Genomic DNA, 23,690 nt, shown 5'->3' with positions numbered 1-23,690 from the left:
CATGTGTGTGTGTGTGTGTGTGTGTGTGTGTGTGTGTGTGTGTGGTTATAAGGAAAGGTTATTGAACAAAATGATGTTAATGCAAGACAAAGTGCATCTTGAAGTCAATGGGGGTACATGGTTTGAATTTGTTTTGGTCATAATTTGGAAGGTACAAAGCATGGTCTGTATTGATTAAGTGTGATCATGGCTACAAAGGCACGCTTCTCTGCAGTTGTTATGGGCATTTGGGCTTGTCTCAATCACCGAAAGCATTTAGCTAGCTAGGCACTTCATTTTTCCATATTCTTCTCTGATGTGATGTAAGTGCACTCACTCAGACCATGGTTACCAAATTAAAATTGATCATTTGGTGTTACAGATTTGATTTGGTTCAATTATCCTAAAATAATTTTTCAAACTCTTAAAAATAGAGTGCTCGACTTTAGTCACTTCTCAATCAAACGAATTTTTCAAACTTTTTTATATTATTCGGTTCTCCATTTTCATAAAGCAAATTCATACATGTCCATAGACTTTTTTATGATGTGACCAGGGATGGGTTTATGATGGGCTCAGCCGCGCAGTCGTCTCCATTGAAATTTTTTCTTTTTACAATTGTACCCACTAATTTTGCTTTTTAAAATTATATACTTGAAATTTTTTGAGTTTGCCCGATGTTAGAGAAAAACTTCACTACTGTCCCCAACATTGTTTTGTTGTTCAAGATCGCCCCTTTTCACGTACTTTTTTGAATCTGTCTCTGAATGCGACTCAAATAATACCCAAGAAGCACATGCATTTCAAAGAAGCATAGGATTAGAAGAGGATCGAGAATTAAAGGTGCTTTTCTTTAATAAAAATGGTCAATTAGACGAATTTTCAAACTATTTTATGTTATTCAGTTTCCTTTTTTTTTTTTTTTTGGGTAAGTTTTTCTATTTTTATATAGCAAGACCGTACGTGTCCATTGTTTTTGTGATAAGCACATGCATGTTAAAGAAGCGTAGAACTAAAATAGCATCGAGAATTAAAGGTGCTTTTCCTTAGTAAATTGTCAATTGGACGAATTTTTAAATCGTTTTATATTATTCAATTCTCTATTTTTATAAAACAGAATCATACGTGTGTCCAGAGTGTTTTTTGTGCTGCGACTCAAATAATAACTGAGAAGCCAATGCATGTCGAGGCATAGAATTAGAAGGGCATAGAGAATTAAAGGTGCTTTTCTTTGTTTGTATTTTGTGGTTCAGGTTTTGTTATCAAAAAGATTCACGGCAAGATCTTGTCCAGAGTAAGACATTCAAAGAAACAAGGATTGATGTGATCCAAATGACGGTGAAAGCTAATAAAAACAGTACAAGGAAGATGCTTGGAAAATGCTACAACAAATATATATATTGTTTTATTTTTTTCAGTTTGTTACATTCTATTGATGATTTAATAATCACATAGTTTTGGACAAACATAGCCTAACATTCAGGAAAATATATATATATATATTAAAAAAATTAAAAACAAGCCTAAAGGGTAGAATTAATCCTAGGCATAATTTGACTCTTATTATAAGAATTGCAGTGGCTACCATAGAACTGGCTAATTAAGAATTATATTATGGTACGGATAAGAATTAATTTATTTTAAGCGTTTCTTGTGTTGTTAGGCTTTGTTATGTTGCTAGGTTATGTATTCTTCTACTCCGTCACAAGAACTTTGTGAATTTAAAATTATTTATTATTCATTCATAGACGTTTATATCTTCTCACAAGAACTCATTGTATTTCTTGTTTATAAAAACCAAAGTTAATAAAGTGTTTTTTTATATTCTATTAAGATTAATTACTGGTCAGGATGCTCATAGATTGGTCATAATATTTTAAATCATCTAGTTTATTTGGAGCACCTCCTTAACCACATTTGAACATGTAGGTGTAGCTAGGGCGATAAGTAAAGGTTATCATATAATATAGGGTCAATTGCATATAAAATATATATATATATATATACCTTAAATTAAAAAATGCAGAGAATATACCAAAAATACACACATCTAAACCTCTCTCACAAGCTAAGAAAAATAGGCGAAAACCAAACACGAGAGACACGGCCCATGCCACAAGGAGACCGCACATGTGCTCCACAAGCAAGTAGAAATTAATTGTTGCTTACCCATTCAACTAAAAAAAAAAAAAAAAAAAGTAGAAATTAATTGTTAATAACAATCTCCTATGGTTTATATATATAATCAGTGGCGGAGGCGGCATGTGCCCAGGGGCAGCTGCCCCCCTTGCCCATGCTGTCCCATTATAATTTTTTATTATTTATTTATTTTTTACATATATTTATAAAATTGATAAAATGCCCCCCTGAAATTATTAAAATGGTCCCTTTACTCCTGAATCTACTAAATTTTATTTTATTTTATTCGTATAATTTGTAAATATTTATAAAACACCCTCGTAAAATTTATAAATTATCTCCATAAAATTATTTAATTTTAAAAACGTCTTTAATTCTTTATTTCTTTTCCTTCTTATTCTTCAACTTTTTTTTGTCATCTTCAAAAACTTTTGCATTCTCTTTCTACAATTAAAATCTATTTTTTCTTTCAAAATTCTCTCATATTTTTTTTCTTTTTATTTCATTTTCTTCTTAAAAAATTCATTTTTCTTCTTTATTTTATTTTATTTTATATTTTTGACACTCATGCATAATTTATGTGCAATAACCCTTCTTTTTCTTTTGTATCTTCTTATTCATTTTTTATTCACTTATTCTAATGCACTGTTGTTACATTATTATATTTTCGACCTACTTGAAAAAAAAATTATTTTGTCAGTGTTAACATGTCCCCCTGAATCAAATTCCTGACTCCGCCCCTATATATAATATATATATACATAAAATATTGTTATGTGATTGAATTTATTTGAAGTTTGCAAACATAGTTCAGAGTGATTAACAGGTGGATTAATTTTTCGTCACAAAAATAAAATAATAAAAATAATATTCTCTATGATGAATTAAAAAAAAAATGTATAATTATCTAATTCAACGAAAATTCTTTCTTTGTCATAATAATATTATTATTACTTTTCATTGGCAAGAAATATATACCACTCACTCACTCACACACTCATTTTTTTATTTTGGGAATTTGAATATTCATCATCTACTTTAAGAAATAAAAGAAATATCCCTATGCCACAATATGTGTGTGTGCGCGCGCGTGCGCATCTGTATACATATATATGTGTGTGTGGGGGTAAATTTGCGACTATCCAAATTTTTTGAAAAATACCCGTGAACCAAAACCCCTTCAACTTTTGTGATGAGCTGCAAAAATACACCACTATATGTATATTGATTGCAGGTGGAAAATTTTGTGGAACATCACATCATATTGGTGAGAAATTAAAAAAAATTGGGGACAGCTAACATCATTAAGAGTGCTTAATTTGATTCTTAGTTTGATTATTTTAGTCACGCCCACTATTCACAGTAAAAGATGAATTGCTATTGATTGATTCCTTGTGTTTAAATATAAATTTGAGTGAACTTCAAGATCTTACTGTATATTTCATTGTCTACAAGCCGCTTTTTTATACCAATCAGCACAAGATCCCATGGCTACCTAAAATTTTAAATTCAATTTAAAACCTTATCTCCTACCTAAATTAACCTTCTCCTTATTTTTTGCCGCCATTATTTAACAATGCTGCTTCGGCCAAAGTCTTCAACCGCATGCATTCTGTGTGTTTGAAGTTTACCACTAACAGCTTCAGTATTACGTAATAAATTATTATTCTATAATATATATATATATATATATATATATATATATATATATATATTCCTGATCATGGGTTTCTTAAGAAGAAATCTTTATACGGCGGCCGTATTTTAATTTGTCACGTTTGCATTGCAGTAAATGTTTAGACATAATGACACAAATATGAACTAATTAGTTAAGATATTTTGAATTAATTGATCTTTCACCCAATTGGGTCAAATAGAAGAGGTTAATGGAATAAGACCCATTCATGGCCCAGCATTGTATATGTTATGTTTAATCCACATTTCCAAGTCCAAAAGGCCCACGCATGTTTCATCATAGTGAAGTCATCTACGTAGCCGTGGGCCGTGGCATACTAGCAAATTGAACGGCTAAAATATTAATTGTGTTTGGTAACACGAAATTGGAGTGAATAAAATAAAATAAAAATTAATTTAATTTTTAAATAACGTCTACTCAAAATAAAGCCTATTGTACCTTGTAACTTAATTAAGTTTTTTTTTTCAAATCAGATAGATAGAATTCGAATTCTTTGTATCCGACACGTTACGTGCATCTAACTAGCCATTCTTTCTTTCAAATATTCCCTTTAATTTTATTCTATATTTTTTATTCTACTAATACTAGCTAGCGAATTATAATGTATACCAAATTGCAACTCTGAATCTAATTGCATTAGAAATAGAAAATTTCTTGATTACGAATGTATGACATTGATTGATGATTAAAAATAAAATTGTTAGGATTGGCTTGTTAGAAAAATAGAAAATTTAAATTCCTCCCAAAAATATATATATATATATAACATATTGATTTATATCTAAGAACAAAGTTCAAAGGAAAAAAATACTCAATCCGTCTCATAAAAAGTATCATTTTTTGAGAACCACGACTTTCATAAATTGAATTGTCACGGTTCCCCAAAAAGACACTTTTTTTTTGGGACGGGGTTAGTACAATTTTTGTATTCCATCCTGAAAATCTTAGACAGGTCGATAGAACATAGGAACAAAGTCCAAAGGAAAAATATAGAATTTTATTTTCCTCCCCTTTTGAAAAAATAAAAAAATTGTATAGTACCAAAGGGGCTTTGACTTTGAAGGAGTTTCATTCATGCCAAAAATTTATCCCTTAGCATGCCACTGTGTGACTGTGTGTGTCACCATTATCATTCTAGCATGAAGGAGGACTATATCTAATAGTCAGAGAGAGCATCGTCTATTATACTTCTCAGTTTTTACTAAGAATGAATAATTAAGAATAACATTAGTATTAACCATGATTTTGTGTATGCTCAACCTAATTTCATTTACCAACTTGGAAGCCATGAGTCTTGCCTTCTGAATATAAATCATAGAAAACTAAACGAACACAATTAAAAATATAAATAAAAAAGATTGGCTTTACTATTTATTGGTATCCTTAGTCATTGGCATTCATCACATAGACTTCAAAGCTATTCCATCACAAGCTTTTTTGTTTTTTAACACGTACACAAATGGCTCCAAGTCTTGAAGATGGAAACTCATTGTTCGACTTTGTTGTTCAGGATGGCAATGGCGTCAAAGGCCTGGCGGACAAAGGCCTTTCGAAGGTGCCAACGCGATACATCCAACCACCACACGAGCGAATTGACAAGTCGAATGCCTCCCCATTTGAGCAACCACCCATTGATTTATCGGAGCTTGATGGACCAAACCATGACAGAGTGGTGGAGGCCATAGCTCTAGCCGCTGAGACGGTTGGATTCTTCCAAGTGGTGAACCATGGCGTGCCTGTGGAGTTGTTGGAGTCACTTAAGGATGCAGCACACCGGTTCTTTGGTCAGCCACCGGAGAAGAAGGCTGTGTATCGCAAAGGAGTGAGCCCCAGCCCCTTTGTGAAGTATGGGACGAGCTTTGTGCCCGAGAAAGAGACGGCTTTGGAGTGGAAGGACTACGTTAGCATGGTGTACAACACTGATGCTGATGCTCTTCAACACTGGCCTAATGAGTGCAAGTAAGAAAGGTTCACTTAATTTCAAAAGTGTATATATATATATATATATATATATATAAGATCAAGCTAAGTTTATACTTATTGTTCCCTATATATTTTAATTCCTTTTGAGTATGGCATTTCGTTTTCAAGAAAGGCATGTTGCAGATAGTTCAATGACCAAATGGTTGACTTATATATGAAATGGACTAATCAATTAATTCTTGTTCCCAAATGTAAAAAGTAGAATATAAGAGCTAAGATCAACCAAACTTTATAATCATGATATAAATATTCTTCATTACTCAACATTAAATTAATTTCATCATAATCTCTTATTATATCGATCATAAGAATACAAATATAACTTCTATACTACATTCATATTTTTCTCAAATTTCTCAGGGAAGTGGCACTGGAGTACCTAAAGACATCTTCCAGGATAGTGAGAAGGTTATTGGAGGCATTAATGGAACATCTTAAGGTGACACTAGACTATTCAAGAATCGATGCACTCACCGGTTATAAGACGGTGAACATGAACTTTTACCCTGCATGCCCTAATCCGGAGCTCACAGTCGGTGTGGGGAGACACTCGGACTTGGGCACCATAACCGTTTTACTTCAAGATGGGATAGGTGGTTTGTATGTGAATGTGGAAGACGACATAGATGGAGCAAAAAAGGGAGAGTGGATAGAAATTCCACCTGTACCAGGTGCTTTGGTCATCAATATTGGTGATACATTACAGGTTAGATCGAGCTAGATTTAGACTTGTTAATTTATTAATGCACAATTTATTAAGCTACTATATATGCAAAGTTGATAGTTAACTTCATTCTTTATGTTAATTTTTGTTAGATATTGAGCAATGGGAGGTATAAAAGTGCTGAACATAGGGTGCGTACCACAAGCGCAGAATCAAGAGTGTCAATCCCATTGTTCACAATCCCGCGACCAACGGAGAAGGTTGGACCGCTGCCTGAGGTGGTGGAGCGTGACGGTGTGGCACGTTACCGGGAGGTTGTGTTCGAGGATTATATAAACAATTTCTTTGGGAACCCTCATGAAGGAAAGAAATCCCTTGATTTTGCTAGGATCAATTCTCCTTGATCAATATATTTTGCTATATGTTTAAGTGTGTTTTCATTTCCTAATTTGTTTACTGTTTTAGTCTTTGATATATATGTCAAAATATGTAAGGCCTTCAGCTGTGGAACACAAGTTTAAATTTCGTGTGACATAGGCCTATTTCTACCCATACTAAATTGCATGTTTGATCTAAAGTTTATAAAATAAAGTTGATGTTGGAGTGTCATGTACTCCACTGAATACACACACTTGGGCTTAGCAGGATGTTAGGCCCAAAAAAGTAGTGCTAACCGACAAGGACTAAAGCCCATCAACAAACAAAAGAAGCCAAGGTACAAGATTTGGCCCAATCCGCTCAGCAAACAAATAAATATAACTCACAAACTAACTCCAAATTCAAATACAGAGGATCGTTGCTCTAGTTCAATTCTGTGTTCATCAACAGTGAGGAAGATTGAGTTCTTTTATTAATGAAAGGAGGTAAATTCCAATCCAACATTATTTTATTTCCATTTTGTGCCCGGGAGCTTTCCTCAAATGGTCTTTGTGATGATTTTAACACTTGCTTTTATAATTGAGTTTTAAAAAAAATTAAACTAAGTAAAAAAATTTTATACAATTTTTTAAGAATAGAAAATTATTTTTATATTTACAAATTAAGCAAGTCCGAAATTTGTGTAAATTTATAGTTTTCAAAAACTCATTGGGTCATTTGGAGGCATTTTTTTGTTCAGAATTTTCAACCATAAAGGTTTTTAATATTTTAAACCTAAATCCATTTATTTAAAATTATTATACCTAATAATTCCTGTGTTACATTTTTAAGACTCTATTTGTTTAGGTGTAAAAATATTTTTCAAAAAATATTTCAATAATTTTTTTATTGTTTAATAGTCTTAAAATAAGCAAAATATTTTCTCCAAAACTTACAAAAAGGATTTACCTAAAAAATTTCAGTAAATCGTTTTACGCGATCGAACTTCGACGCTTCGAGACTCTGACTACCGCTGTGAAACCCTCCTCCCTCTCTCTCTCTCTCTCTCACACACACACTTACCACAGACGACGACCACTCTCTCTCTTCACATCATAGACCTTCATCGCTGTGAAACCCCAGAAGACTCTCATTCATCTCCACCCTCTTCAAAACCAGGTATGAACTTCTATAAATTTTGAAAATTTTCCTTTCTTAATCTAATTCATCCATAAATTGTTCTTTTGATTTTCAGTCGCCACAGTGCTGTCAATTTCACAGCACCGTATACGATATCGGTACTTCAGTTTTAGTATATATATATATATATATATTTTAGTGGAAACGTTATCAGATTTTGAATTTGATATAATTTCATTTTTATAATGTTATATATCTAAAGTTTCTGTTCTGTTATTTCTGTATGTTTTCTACTGACTATTGTATTGGCTTAGAATTTTGACCTTTTCTACTCCTATACATCTAGTGAAATTAGGTTTTTGTGAACCTAATAATAATAATGAGAGAGAGTATAAAATTCCTATAAAATTTTTAGGATTATTATAAAATTCAGAATAAACCCTTCGAAGTTAAACAAGAAAATGCCACCATTCCTTAAACCCAAACCAACCCATTGTGGCTCCTCTTCTTTACAATCTGATAGACCCAATAATTGGATTAACAACTCAATACCATCCTTATCAACTTCATTCGTCGATTGTGGGTCTTGTTCATTATTTAGTTGAGATGGGTCTTCATGGGTTGCTGGAAATTCAAGGAAACTAGAGAGGAATCTTGGGGTGGTTCACCTTTAAAAAAACCAAAAAAAGAAAAAAAAAAATTATTGAGGGGGTTCACTGTCTTGGAGAGTTGAAGTATATAGAGGTGGTGAGAGACTCTGTTGATATGTAATTGCTTTCTGGTGGTGGTGGAGCGTTCGGTTGTTGATGTGGTGGCGACAGTGGGGGGTTGTGGTGAAGAGAGAGTGAGTGGCTGTGATGGGTGTTCTAATTTCAATATCTTCTCCACATGTTCATGTAAATAAGAGAATTGAAAGCACATGCACAGTAATATGCATATACAAATACTGAGAGATTGGGATTGAGATTGTCCTGTATGACATAAATGATAAGGTTATTTGAACTTGTCAATCTTCTTGAGTGCCACATTTTGCCACTCTTCTGATATCATTACATATGTCTAGACTGGCGGTAATATTGAGGCCAGGTTTACTGAGAATCAATATGTATTTTGGATTTTGCTATGACAGCTGCCTTCACTTTATCTGCTAATTTGCTTTTAAACTTGTAGGATATCCTTGAGTTTGTCTCTGTAAGTGAGCACATAATCCGTCCCAATTCTAGCATATTGATCTTTCTCTGTTTATCAAAATTCTCATCAGCTTTAAACACTTCTTGTGCATGCTTATTTAGCTAATGTTGTAATATGGTGTAGACCATTTATTTCTAATGTATTTTGATTTATAACCCATGCTTTGCTACCATGTGTAAGCCCGAAATTATAAGTTTATTTTAGGGTAAATTAAAAAAATCCCTCAGTTATTGTTGTTTACCAATCGACCCACTTTTTAAAACTATTTGGGTTGACCACCAAACTAACTACAAAACTAACAAAAATCACTTTTCGGACTTTTTCTTGGTCCAAAATATCTCTCTGCACTTTTTCATCTAATTACCCTGTACCACAAAATTTATCAAATGCCCCTAAACCACCCAAAGAATAAAAACTTTTTCTTACGCTTAGCCACTTCATGATTTTACCTACCATTGGCCGAGATACTACATAATAATTACCTACCTCACATGGCAAAACATGATTAACAATAAAATGGAACAATTAAGAATAGCATGTATCCAAACATGTAAGGCTGCAGAGAAGCAAACCAATTATCCCGGGGCCAAAATGGAGCTAAATAAGGTGTAAAAGGAAATTCCAACTCTAGGGGCTCGATCCCCCACTATTCACAGAACTAAAAATGCCCTTGGGGGATCGATCCCCCAGCCCCTAGCAGCATTGCGGGATTTTGTTTTTTGGGCTTATTTTTGTAACTGATGAGCTTTAATAGGGTTTGTTACTTAAGGCCCAGTGAGCCATTAGTTTAGGGTTAGTTTTTCATTATTTTAATTAGGTGAATATTATTATTTGGGACTCAGTTTTTGACGCCGTTTCTTTCGTTGTTCATTTTTTCTCATTTTGGTTATTTTTTGTTCATATTGTTTTACCGTTTGAGCACGTCTGCCTAGATTTCACTTTTTAAGGTCGGGTGGGACCCATTTAAGAAACTTTTAGGGTTTTTTTTTTTTATTAATAGGGGGAGTAAAGAACAAAAGTCAAACTTTCTCTTCTTCCTCCTCCTTGGCTAGCCAATCATGGTAGCCCCTTAGGCTACCACCTTCTTCCTTCTTTTTAGACTTCTTCCTCTTTGATTTTTGGCTCAACGAAGAAATGGTTGTATTAGACTTTGACCCTTTCTTTGCTCAGGGGCAATGTATTTTCGTTTTGGTCACTTTCCATCCGAGCTTTTGGGACTATTTGAAAAGCTTGTCCAACAAGATTGAGAACATACTAGGCCCTTTGCTGCAGTGGTTATTTTGTCATACTTTAAAAATCCTGACTTTCGTGTATACAAAATGGCTCTAACTCTTGAAGATGGGAACTCATTGTTCAACTTTGTTGTTCGGGATGGCAATGGCGTCAAAGGCCTGGTGGACTCAGGCCTTTCGAAGGTGCCCATGCGATACATGCAACCACCACATGAGCGAATTGACAAGTCGAATTCCTATTCGTGTGAGCAACCACCCATTGATTTATCGGAGCTTGACGGACCAAACCATGACAAAGTGGTAGATGCCATAGCTCTAGCTGCTGAGACGGTTGGGTTCTTCCAAGTGGTGAACCACGGTGTGCCTGTGGAATTGTTGGAGTCACTTAAGGAGGCAGCCCACCGGTTCTTTGGTCAGCCACCGGAGAAGAAGGCTGTCTATCTTAAAGGAGTGAGCCCCAGCCCCTTTGTGAAGTATGGGACGAGCTTTGTGCCCGAGAAAGAGAAGGCTTTGGAGTGGAAGGACTATGTTAGCATGGTGTACAACACTGATGCTGATGCTCTTCAACACTGGCCTAATGAGTGCAAGTGAGAAAGCATGCAATCACATGCATCAACAGAATTGCTTTATACTCCTGATATATATTCTTCATCATCATGATCTTATCTTATTATATCATAATCTCTCATATATAAATTTTATTCTACATTTATTTTTTGTCTCAATCTTTGGCAGAGAAGTGGCACTTGAGTACCTAAAGACATCTTCCAGAATAGTGAGAAAGATATTGGAGGCATTAATGGAACATCTTCAGGTGACACTAGGCGATTCAAGAATCGATGCACTCACCGGTTATAGGACAGTTAACATGAACTTTTACCCGGCATGCCCTAATCCAGAGCTTACTGTCGGTGTGGGGAGACACTCGGACTTGGGCACCATAACGGTTTTACTTCAAGATGGGATAGGTGGTTTGTATGTGAATGTGGAAGAAGACGGTGGAGAGAAAAAGGGAGACTGGATAGAAATTCCACCCATACCAGGTGCTTTGGTCATCAATATTGGTGATACATTACAGGTTAGAGCAAGATTTGGACTTGTTTATTAAACAAGAATTTATTAAGCTACCATGCAAATTTGATCATTCATTTTATTCTTATGTTTTTGTTAGATACTGAGCAATGGGAGGTATAGAAGTGCTGAACATAGGGTGCGTACCACAAGCACACAATCAAGAGTGTCAATCCCATTATTCACAATCCCACGACCAACGGAGAAGGTTGGACCGCTTCCCGAGGTGGTGGAGCGTGATGGAGTGTTGCGGTACCGGGAGGTGGTTTTTGAGGATTACATTAACGGGTTCTTTGGAAACCCTCATGAAGGAAAGAAGTCCCTTGATTTTTCTAGGATCAGTTCCCCTTGATCAATAGATTTAAGTGTGTTTCATTTCCTAGTCTCTTTACTCTCTTAGTCTGTGCAACACCAGTTTTAAATTTCGTGTGAAATATGGCTATTCCTACCAATATCTTGTGAAAAAATAACTCCTCTACTTTGAATTAAATTGTAGGTTTGATCTAAAGTTTATATAATAAAGTTGATGTTTGTATCAGTGTATAATTGGATTTGGACCTTTGGTTACAACTTACAAGAAATGCTATGAACCCCTATGACTTAACATTGATTACTTATACTAAATTAATAACATGAATTCCTATCAAAGGTGAGGTCTGAATTTAAATGATGCACGTAGTTTTACTGTAATTGCAAGTTTGCCAGCTATTAAGTGTATTCAAAGTTTGCTAATTATTAGAGAGTTTAGTACTTAACTGTAAGTTGATTCTTTCATAAACTACATCCATTCCTAAAGTCTTGCCCTTCAATGGGATCGGATTCCATGGCAGACCACCGACAAGTTCAGTAATGGTTGAAGGAAGAAATCGATTGTGCCTGTCGCGTGTTTGAAAAAAATTAGCATCATTCACATCAAAGACTTTTCACTTATTTGAAGGGAATTCATAATATTCAAACCTAAACTTGTCACATGTTTGAAGAGAATTGGTATTATTCAAACCGTGGGAACTCTATCTGTCATTAAAAAATTATTATTAAATCCTTACTTATTCATCATTGGAGGCGTGTTCGGGACAGGCACCTTTTTATCAAAATCGTCCCACCAATAAAATTTTTTTTCCAAACTCAATTTGGGGTCATCCCACATTGAAATCCGGGTAAGACATCCAAATATACACATTTTAAAAAAATAATAGTAATTCAAACTTGAATAAATTTAAAATAAAATTTTTAAATTTTTTTTGTAGTATTTGGTCAAATATTTAACAATTATAATAACAAAAAATATTTTAAAATTATCAGAATAAATAAAGGAAAAAAATTAAATTATAATTAATAAAAAAATATTTATTTATACATTAGTTATTAATCAAGATGAATTCGAGACTTCATAGATTTTAAACTCATTTTTTTAAACTCGTACCTAATGATGTTAAATCCGTGAAGCAGGTTAAATTAACTATCCCGGTTAAGCTGTTGCAACCCTTTGCCTTTTAAAAAAAATAAAAGCAATAATATTTGTTTCCCCTTTTCTTTCTTTTTTTCAGAGAAGAAATATATGTTTCTCTTTTGAAAGGGTAATAAAAGCAATAATGTTGATTAATAAGCCATTAAATTCATGTTTGTTGACCAGTGACTTTGACCTTTTCTCTTCTTCGTTTTTGGCAGCCTTCTAGACTTTTCGTCATGATGATGACTTGCTGGTGTACAAAAGTCTTCGAGTGTTGGACGATCCAGATTAAATCACCTCTTTCTGTCTTTGACATTTCTGCATGCTCCATCGCACCCAAACCCGGTTGATTCCCAGTCAATAGAAAATTCCATAAAATTATTATTGAGAAATTAATAAAATTTCAGGCTACTCGGGTGGCTTCATAGTCGATCTGAGAGGGTGAGATCGTTCTAGAGTTGGAGGATGAGGATTTAAGCTGTGTTTGGACTGGGAGGATTTCACAATTGGATTTGAAATAGGATTTCAAAGTGTTTGGAATGTATGAGATTTTAGAAGAATTGAGATTTGACAAGATTTTATAGGAAATATAATAAAAGTAACCAAATCCTTTGATAGGATTTGATAACTAAGGGCCTGTTTGGAGGCCCATATCTGTTATTGTTTTCATGTTTTGGTTTTATTTTTGGGCCAATATCATGTTTGGAGTGGGCTGATGTGGTATTGAACAGTGTAAAAACATTATGAGATTTGGGCCAAAACCCATATCAAAGAATTGGTGATATTGGGTGATATGGTTTACTGTAGCGGCCATATCAACCCAAACCAAAACCATATCAACCCTCATTTAACTATAGCGGTGATATCAAGTATAAAAATTCGCATATCAGAACTGGCCCATTTTTCAGCCTCACTCTCTCTCTCTTCGCGCAGCTCCTTGGAGGCGATTTCAGAGGCGATAACTTCATACACAAACTCTTCCACCACCGATCTGGCATATCTCCTCCACCAGCTACCTCCTTCCATTTTTGGTATTGCTGGCCTTTCTTTTATCTCGTTCGCCAAACTCAACCTTCTCTCTACTTCTCTCTATTGACAGAACTCAAGCCCTAGTTTTCTATTCGATCCCTACTTCGACGATGGAATTATCAATATATCCCAGCCTCTCTCCATCTCATCTCATAGATAGATTACGGAAGATGATTCAGACCGAATCTCTCGCTCCACCTTCACTCACAGTCACTTCATGGTCGGATCGAAGCCCTAACCTGTGAAAATGTTTTCCCTCTTTCCGTCAAACCTCTTGCAGTTGGCCATCGGAGCAAACCCTAAGCCCTAAAGAAGAAACCCGAAGTCTGGAATCCTCCATTAGAGACGCGAAGATGTGTTCGGCGATTTACAGACGACCGCTGCTGCTAGGTTTGTTTCCAATCCATTTCTCTCTGTATTTATACACGTATATGTGTGTGTGTGTGTGTGTGTTTGTTCACAAAACTTACTCGGTCGATTAAAATGGATACATAAATTTTGATTCTTATTCTTCTCACTCCCTGACCCTCTTCGGCGATTAAAATGTTTATATATATATATATATGTGTGTGTGTGTGCGTGCGCGCTTTTCTGTGTATTGATCTGTTGTTTAATCGATTCTTGATTTTTTTTTCATTTGATGAATACATGACTCATCTATGCGATTTTGATGTTAGAGTTAGGCCAGAGGAGTTCAATTTTTGAAGAGGATGTGTACAAACACGTTAGGGATTTCAATTTTGTTGATGTATTTACAATGACTTTGATGTTTCAAGGTAAGCCTCTGTTTCTTTGTTTCACTCTCTCTCTCTCTCAAGGTAAGCCCTATTTCTTTGTGTCACTCTCTCTCTCTCTCTCACACACACACACACGTGACTTCTGAAAATCGAGTGTCTTGCATGGATTAAAATAAAAAAAATCTGGTTTTGGGTTGAAGTCTTACATTCTATTCGTATGTTGTTGGCTTGTTTACTCTAAATCAATTTATTTGTATTTGGGTTGCTGTTATTTGAAATGCTTAGTTGTGTTCCATCATATGTTTATAGATGGCTGATTTTGTTGAATTCTTTGCTACTTTGGATACATGTCAGTGTAGAAAAATAAAATAAAATAGGTCACCTTTGATTTATTTTAGATGTTCTGTGAAATCCAACTGTTATTGCTGGGAAAAACCACTCTTTATATATGAGTATCTATATATATTAAAATTTTCTGTGTTCTTCAAGGGGGGTTCTATGTTTTAGAAAAATATTGAGTTTGCAGAAATTTTTGCCACGGAAATTGGAATTTTTTCTAACTTAACTTCTAGAGTTTCAAGATTATTGGGTCTAACTTTATACAATCCTGAAGGCTCATTTCTGGAGTGGTCAAGTATATTTGAATTTTGTTGATGTATTTACAATGACTTTATACAATTGTTTAATTTGCCAAATAGCAAGATACATGGCTTTATTTTTAATTTCACATTTGACTGAGATACCTTTCAAATACTCATTCATTGCCATTCTGAAGATTGATTATATATATATATATATATGTATATCATGAATTATATTTGAATAGTACATCATTCAACCTAATAAATCAAATTTTATTTCATATGTTTCAACAATTGGGCCACCACCAATCTGGAAATGTCCATTTTTTAAGGGGAAACCATGCCGGATTTTCGAAAAAAAAAAATGAATTTAAACTTTGATTCCAAAAAGGCATGTGGTTGATTTTTGAAACTTGAAATGGATTTTTGAAAGAGTTTTGAATAGTGGATTTGAATTGAAAAGAAAGAAAATGTTAAATTATTTTAAGAATCCAAGTTGTTTTGACATGCATAGTTTTTGACTTTGAAAAATATTGATTGATCAAATTTTGTTTATTGTTTTATTTCATTGTCTTGAATATGAAATGCATGGATTGTTGAAGAAGGCCTATGAGCTATCTGTGCTCTGTGATGCTAAGTTGCTTTGATTATCTTCTCTCAATAAGGGAGGGTCTATGAGTTTTCCAGTACGAAATATATTTATCATCATCTTACCCAATCAATTTCAGATAGCACCTATTCAATTAGTGTATGTGTGTGTAAATTGTGTATAGTTTATGTTCACTATAACTATTGTAAATTGTGCATAGTTTATGTTCAGTGTGCTCCTACAAACTGCTCTTGGGTACTAAGATATATGCAGTTTTTCCTTATTGAGCAGCATGGTTAAAACATGATCATTACAAAAACAATTCATGAAGGACATGGCACCAGTGGGATTTATAGGACGCATTCTCCAGTTGCTACAACTCCAGGAAGCTAGTGATCTCTCAGTTAATCAAATAGAGGCCTATGCAAGTATAAAGAAGTGTGTGTACATTTTATGGAATGAATTTTAGTGATCTCCGGTTGTGTGTACTATTTTTAAGGAATTTCTAGCTCCCTATATGTGCAACTATATATGTGAATGGTGCAACAACAATTTATTAAGTTTGTGATGAATAAAAAAAACTTGTGGTTTGGTATGTTATTTATGATTGATTAAAATCCTACAAAATATTTTCAAATACTTGTTTGGATGGCAATAATTTTTCTAGCAGGTTGTTTGATGGCATGCCTCTCTTTTTATTTTTTTATTTTTGTCGGGGTGATTTATTGTTCTCTCTTATAAGAGAGGGATCATCTTTGATTGCTCGCTTTTAATCTTTCTTCCTATTTATCAATTCTGCTTATGGTTGTAGATATATTGTATGAAATAAACAAAAGTTGGTTATCAAAATAAATACTCGAGAAAAGGGGAAACGGTCTCATGAGTTAACAATAAAAATATTAGTACTTTGAAGGATCTACAACAGGAAATTCAAACTAATCTTACTAAAGTAAACTCATTCACAAGAGTCAATGTCCATCATTTGCTTCTTGTTAGTTTTAACTACAAGGATCTCTCTCTCTCAATCATAATGAATTTATATAATATATATATATATATATATATATATATATATATATGTATGAAACAAAACAAAGTTAAATGGAGTACAAGCCAAAAGAAAAAGATAAATGGAGTGCAAAGATCTCCTCTCATTGAAAGATTATTACAAAGTTAGATTTGTAGTTTGGTTGCCACTAATCATGTTTATACCTTATAAACATCCCACATGATCTTATTTATACATGTAAATTTATTCATAATTTTTTTTCCCAACTCTTTAATGCAGAATATATATATTTTATTTTAACAAATTATCTGAAATTATAAAGAAAAATGGACTATTACATATAAACATATAATTGTATTCATATATATAATTATTCAAAACAAAAACAAAACAGTCTTTTACCACACAGATATCTTGTTATTGATTCAGAATTTTGACAACAAAACTAACTTTCCAAACGTGTTTTGTTTTCGAATTCCTTAAAATGCATGACATTACCAAACGCATTTTCATGTTTTTGATATACAATTATCAAAAACAAAACAGTCGTTACCAAACATGGTTCCGATTTCTACTAAAAACATATCAATACCAAAACGGTTGTTTTCATATCATACCAAATCATAACATATAACGTTATCACGATCCAAACGGGCCGTAACTATTTGATTTATTAAAATATTATTTTACAAAAATACCCCATTTCACATTTCTCATCCTACAATCTGATTTCTCCTGCCTCATTTTAAAATTGTACAAAAAATTTATTTATTTTCAAATTCTCTTTTACAAATTTTATTTTATTTCAAACATAAAATAAAATTGGATTAATTATGCTCACATCCCCTGAGGTTTGCTATATTGACAGTCAGATGAGAATTAACCTCTTTTTAAACTATGACACTCCTCAATTTTGATAAAGTTAACAAAGACCCCCAAACATCACCTGCCGCATTATATATATATGATGAAATGACCTATATGCCCTTTGACTTGTCAACAACAAGCTTTGAATTATGAAATGACTTCAATGTCCTTCTAACCAATTTTAATCCCCTCTCACTGTCTTCTCAAATTCCCAGCACATCACCCCCAAAGTATATATATATATATATATATATATCGTGTGTGTGGAGATTCAGTATCTAAGAGCATTAACGGAGATGTCTCTTTCTAAGGACTCTTTTTCCATATATATACGTGTGGGTATGTATATATATATATATATATATTGACTATATGAAACGTCAAGCTTCAAACAATGAAGCAAGCCAGAATTTAATTGCAAAATTCAGAAACAAAAGTTGAGAAAAAAATTCAAATAATAAACTAAAAATCAATCTACATATAAAGTATAAATACAATATTTACACACGCCAATTAAACTGATTCCCTTGTTGTTGTCAGACATTTCCCAAAATATCAGCATAACGTTGAAGTGAAATTAGAGTTAGAGAAGAGTCACCAATGAGATTTGCAGAGGATTTCTCACAATCCAAAGGTTAGGGAAAAGGTAACATGGTCTCGCACCCAGCAAATTCACTCTTACCATACCTAAGTTGCAAGACCCATTCACGAACCCAAACCTAGCCGCACGATTTGAACCAATCAACAACACCCATCGCCAACAATCTCGCCGGAATCTATGATAATCGTTACCCGAATCTTCCCAAGCTTTTGTCCTTATCAACCGTCATCGTCATCAGAGTGTTTTCATTGCTACATCGTCGCCGAAATCTAATACTTTGTCATCGGAGTTGTGCTTTACTGTTGTCACCGACAACCATTGTCGCAGTCATGTCAATTTGGTTGTCGCTAGAGCCTTTTGTTGGATCTTTGTCGTTAGAATCTTCATTGGAGCTTTGCCCTAGTCGCATGATGTGGAAGAAGGCATGGATCTGGATCGTCCTTGGGAAAGACGGGAGAGGTGAGAAAAAAATAAAAGTAAAAAATAGTATTAATATTGAATTTTCTCATTTAGGGCATTTCGGTCAATTAATGTTTTATATATTTATATTAAAATTTGATAAAATATTCAAGGGTAAAGTAGACATTTCACATATTTTAAGGGTTTGTTTGGATACAAAATTTATCAGGGGATGTCATTATTTGAAAAGAGGCTAACTTTCATCTGACTGTCAATAGAGCAAACCTTAAGGGGTGTCACTGTAATTAACCCAATAAAATTTCATATTAATTACAATCCAATTCCTTTTACAATTGTTATTAATAACCCATAGTCGATTGAAGAGTTATATCAGATTTTTTTTGGGATTGGTCCAGGTGGGCCTTGTAGCCTGTTCGGCCTCGTATGTTTGGGCTGGCCCTTTTATTAAAAGGTTAAATGCTTACCAAATATATATTTTAATAGAGCCTTTATTAGTTATCAGTGAATGAGTGGAAGTAAATACTCCATTCGTTTCAAATAATTGTCTATCTTTTTATTTTGAGATGTTTAAAAAAAAAACATGTATCATTCTAAAATTGAATGTATTATTCTTTATAACATTTCTAAATTATCCTTTTAACTAAACAACTGCACTAATTACGGAATATTATTTTGTCTTTTAGTAAGGACATATTTGAAACTTAACTCTTATCAATATAAGAAAAAACTATCAAGACTCCATTATCATAAAAAGTTAAATTCCCTATACAAGATATATATATATATTGGGATAGAGGAAGTAGGTCGTTGGACTTGTGAAAACTCGTGTTAGAGATGCTCTAAGTATGTATCTGTTTTAAGGGTACCACTTGTCCTTTTTGATTCTTTTCCAAGGTACTTTGTGTGTTATATTTTTTAGGCAAGCCAATCCTAGAAATTTTATTGTTAACTATCAATCAGTGTACATTCTTGATCAAGAATTTTTATTCCTAGAGCAACTAGCTGATTCAGATTTTCATATATATATATATATATATACACTTAATATTCCACGAGATTGGTAATGGTCTCAATGCCTCGATTTGGTTTGACCAATAGCTGCTTATGAGACCTCAAAACAGAGTTTCAAATTCCTTTATTTTGACACCATGTGCATAGGTCATTGGAAGGATCTTGAAGATCCACCAAAGTGCGAAAATCGAAATCTTGCAAAAAAGCGAATTTTTATTCGAAGAGTGCATAACCGCGTGAATAAGCTCACACTAACCCATTAATTTGTAACCCAATTTGAGATTTTTCATTAGAGGCATCGGGATGATGGATTGTGATCAACTATTTCTTTAGTCCTATTGGAGTAAGAGCTACATATTATGCACTCTTCGATCCAATTCGATCCGTGAAATTTATATATATTTTTTCAAAGAATATATTAATTAATAATAATTTAATGGGCTCTAAAGATATATTAGTTAATAATTAATTAAATATATGAATTAATGGTTAAAAGATAAATAAATAATATTAATTATAAAAATAATAATAAATAATTTAGATTAAATTCAATTCACGGATTTAATTTAATCTGATCCGTTATCACACGAATCCGATCCAATCCGAGTCATGAGATAACGTATTGATGATGGATTAAGATTTGTCTTGATCTGTTGGAAGCGAATCGAATTAAGATTGATGTCTAATTCGATTCGATTCGTAGCCACCCCTACATATAGGTTTTGTGGTCGATTTTTTTGCAGCACTAAAAAAGTCAATTAAGAAAATTACAGAATTATAGGGTATTCAAAGTTAAGAGCTACATCTACTACTAAGTTCAGCCACGGTTGAAGGAAAAAGAAATCAATTATGCTGTTGACCGTTGCCAACGGTTACGTTTTAAAATTTGGCTAATTGATCTACTTTGGTTGGGCTTCGTGAGTTTTCCTTAAAAGGCTTTGGGCTTCATTACACTACTTTTGTGGGCCTGTAGCCCTTCATGTTCATTTACCCAAATCAATCCATCCGCCAATCAATATATTGTTAATTTTTCCCATATATTGCATTTGTTTTACATTTTTTTTTTTTTTTCCTGGCTACAACATTTATTTTACAGTTGGAAAACCTTTATAAATATTTCACACAGTAACTAAAATCTTGAACCCAGAGTTTGTCCTTGGTTCATTTGGTATGAATTGGAAAGATTGAAGAAGGGTGGAAGAAAAATAAAAAAGAAGAAACAAATTTTTCCCTGGTTCATTTGTTATGAACTTAGAAGGAAGGAAGGAAGAAAGGTAGAAGAAAAAAAAAAAACGTAGAAACAAATTTCATATTTGTTTGGTGGTAAAAAAATAAAAGAAAAGAATGGAAAATATGATGAATGAGTCATTCTTTCTCATTCACAAATTTTAATTCCTCCAAAAAGATAGAAGGGTGATAAGAAAGAAGATAAGCAAGACTATTATGAAAATTTTAAATTACAATACTATTCTTAATAATTATAGATAGACTCAATATTAATTATCTTTTTTTTTTCTTCTCTCCTAACCAACAATGCAAGGTATTACCTCATTTTCTTCTCTTTTGTTAGACCAAACAAAAAGAGGAAAAAATAATTTCCTTTCGTAGAAAAGTCTCAAACATTAATTTTCTCTTTCTACCATTAAATTTTTTTCTTTTTTACCAAACAAATATAAAAATAAAAAGATATTATTAGATTACACCGTGACGGGTTTTCTCTTACTTTGCTACTGTACATATTTGTTTAGTTATGGAAAGATTTGTAATTTGGTACCCCTTTTTCAGCTTTTTCCTCCCAGCATCTCCACAAAAAAGAATAAAAAATAAAAAATAAAAATAAAATACTACTACCACTACTCAGAGATGGACCTCACTTAAAAGGTGGAGGCCTTGAATTCAATTCTCTCCACAAGCCGACCTCACGTGAATTTTTTATTTTTTTTTTGAATTAAATTTACACGTGGTATTAAGATTTGTCACGTGTTTGAAAAGAATTGGTCTCATTTTAGAGATTGGACCTCTTTGTTAGTCATAATAAATAATAACAAATACTAGATAATGGTCTTTTCTCATTTCGTACTTCTACAACTAACCTATACAACACAATAAGAAAATTTGCGCCTTTTAATCATCCGGATCCAAGATTTTTTTTCATTTTGATTGATAGTCCATGCTTGCAGCAATATGTAATCTCTAAATTATAAGTTCATTTTATTTATTTCTATGTTGTGCTTGTGTTTTGTGCCTTTCATACTGTGGAGGGAAAAAAACTCCCTCCAATAAAAAATGCACACGTCACCGCGACCCATATCTACATTTCAAGGACATATAAGGCCCATCATGCTCAAGCCCAAATTGAGGGTATTTACAGCCCAAGACCATTGTTATTTGTCCTCCAACTTCCATCAAGGCCGAATCAAGAAGTCATCAGCCCAGCTTATGAATATTTAACATCCGGCCTGTTACTCAAGCCCAGCCGGATCAAAATATATTCAGCCCAAGAATGCACAAGTCCTACCAGTTGAAGGATTTACTGTAGAAGGAAAACTCTGAGATAGGAAGTTCTGTACAAAGCAAGTTCTATGTATGGAAAATTCGACAATGGAAAGAACTGTATTAGAAAAAAATGTTTATATAGAAAGAATTGGAGGGCAAACAACGCGAGTCCTACCATAATTTTGCAATCTTTTGTATATAAATAGAGGCTAAGACCTCCAATAAAGGATCAAGCAATTCTATGCTTCTCGATATACTGTTCTTGTTTATTTTCATTATTTGTTGAGTGAGTTGTTTTATTTTTCTCAATCATTATTGGTTGAGCGAAATTCTGCACCTATACTTTGGCGCCGTCTGTGGGAAACGTATAAAAATATACTCCCACTTGTTCTTCAAATCAAATCCTTAGTCGTGTCTGGAATGTCAAACGGAGAGTCAGCAATGAATCAACAGATAGAATTGATGCAAAAAATACGAGAAGAGTTCTTACACCAGTTTGAGACACTCCGGCAAGCAAACGATACGAGTGTCGCCCAGATAGTTGCGCTTCAGCAGCAGACTCATACGCTGCATACGGCCATGGCCAGGCTAACGCCACAACCGCCACCAGGCGATGCTACAGCACCACCCCCCACCCAGAATTTACCTCCGGTTCACGAGCCTGCAGCCAACGAGACACCACCCAACGGGGCTCGACTTAATGAGGTTCAGCAAAAGCAAGGGACGAGGTCCGAGGCGGTTGCTTCGGATAATCTCCTGCATCGCACACAGGACGAACAGGCCGAGTCCAGCCATAGGCTTACGGTATGGTCCAATGGCGTTCCAGATGGCGCACGCGTACAAGATGCCTTAGACGAAAAGAAGCTTTTAAGAGTTCAGACACCAGCCGAGATGGCTAGAGAGCACAAAAACTCCTTGGTCAAGACCCCCTTTACTGACGAGGTGTACCTTGTGGAGAGACCAAAGAAGTTCACTATGCCATCCTTCACCCAGTTCGATGGGGCAGGAGACCCCTCTCGGCATCTCAATCATTATGCTCAAAAGATGGCACTGGATGATCATAACGATCCGTGGATGTGTAAGGTTTTTCCTACCAGTTTAACCGGAGCAGCGTTAGAATGGTTCAGGAATAGGCCACATAAGTCTATCCCTAATTATGAGACCTTGTGCACTATGTTCTTAGCCCAGTATTGCGGAAATAAGAAGCAGAAGAAAAGTATCGCCAGCCTTTTCACCATAAGGCAAAGGAAGGGAGAAACTCTGCAAGATTTTTTATCCAGGTTTAACATGGAGGCTTCGGAGATAGCAGATTGCCACCCTGCCACGGCAATCGAAACATTTAAGTTGGCAATGATCCAGGGAACCAAGTTTCACACATCCTTGGTCAAATATTCCCCCCCAGATATGCAGACTTTGAACGCTAGGGCACAAATCTACATTCGGTTGGA

At 34.1% G+C, this 23,690-nt stretch overlaps 2 protein-coding genes and 1 long non-coding RNA gene across 3 annotated transcripts; all 3 read left to right on the top strand.

Annotated features, from left to right (window-relative positions):
• The first annotated feature begins 5,273 nt into the window (after positions 1-5,273).
• On the top strand, positions 5,274-6,865 carry LOC132314437 (scopoletin 8-hydroxylase-like). The gene is made up of 3 exons (XM_059813303.1): positions 5,274-5,773; positions 6,158-6,503; positions 6,614-6,865. The coding sequence occupies exons 1-3, from the start codon at positions 5,274-5,276 to the stop codon at positions 6,863-6,865; spliced, it is 1,098 nt and encodes a 365-aa protein (XP_059669286.1).
• A 945-nt stretch (positions 6,866-7,810) lies between these two features.
• On the top strand, positions 7,811-12,029 carry LOC132312348 (scopoletin 8-hydroxylase-like). Its single transcript, XM_059810688.1, has 4 exons — positions 7,811-7,997; positions 10,320-10,968; positions 11,117-11,459; positions 11,553-12,029. The coding sequence occupies exons 2-4, from the start codon at positions 10,469-10,471 to the stop codon at positions 11,802-11,804; spliced, it is 1,095 nt and encodes a 364-aa protein (XP_059666671.1). The 5' UTR covers positions 7,811-7,997; positions 10,320-10,468; the 3' UTR covers positions 11,805-12,029.
• A 1,583-nt stretch (positions 12,030-13,612) lies between these two features.
• Positions 13,613-16,438, top strand: LOC132312347 (uncharacterized). Its single transcript, XR_009483248.1, has 2 exons — positions 13,613-14,321; positions 14,609-16,438. It is a non-coding gene; the product is annotated as an uncharacterized LOC132312347 (long non-coding RNA).
• Positions 16,439-23,690: the final 7,252 nt, after the last annotated feature.

The sequence above is a fragment of the Cornus florida genome, unplaced genomic scaffold (genome assembly GCF_030987335.1).
Source record: "Cornus florida cultivar Cherokee Brave unplaced genomic scaffold, ASM3098733v1 CherokeeBrave_3.0.0_Hap2_Chr06, whole genome shotgun sequence".
Taxonomy (NCBI): Eukaryota; Viridiplantae; Streptophyta; class Magnoliopsida; order Cornales; family Cornaceae; genus Cornus; species Cornus florida.
Note: the sequence above shows the minus strand (reverse complement) of the source record. Positions and strands in the feature narration are given on the sequence as shown.

Bases quoted from the DNA above. Each gene is read 5' to 3' on its own strand.
- LOC132312348 (XM_059810688.1), top strand. From the start codon at position 10,469: ATGGCTCTAACTCTTGAAGATGGGAACTCATTGTTCAACTTTGTTGTT. The intron at 10,969-11,116 runs GTGAGAAAGCAT...AATCTTTGGCAG, and splicing joins CACTGGCCTAATGAGTGCAA to AGAAGTGGCACTTGAGTACC. The intron at 11,460-11,552 runs GTTAGAGCAAGA...TGTTTTTGTTAG, and splicing joins ATATTGGTGATACATTACAG to ATACTGAGCAATGGGAGGTA.
- LOC132314437 (XM_059813303.1), top strand. From the start codon at position 5,274: ATGGCTCCAAGTCTTGAAGATGGAAACTCATTGTTCGACTTTGTTGTT. The intron at 5,774-6,157 runs GTAAGAAAGGTT...CAAATTTCTCAG, and splicing joins CACTGGCCTAATGAGTGCAA to GGAAGTGGCACTGGAGTACC. The intron at 6,504-6,613 runs GTTAGATCGAGC...AATTTTTGTTAG, and splicing joins ATATTGGTGATACATTACAG to ATATTGAGCAATGGGAGGTA.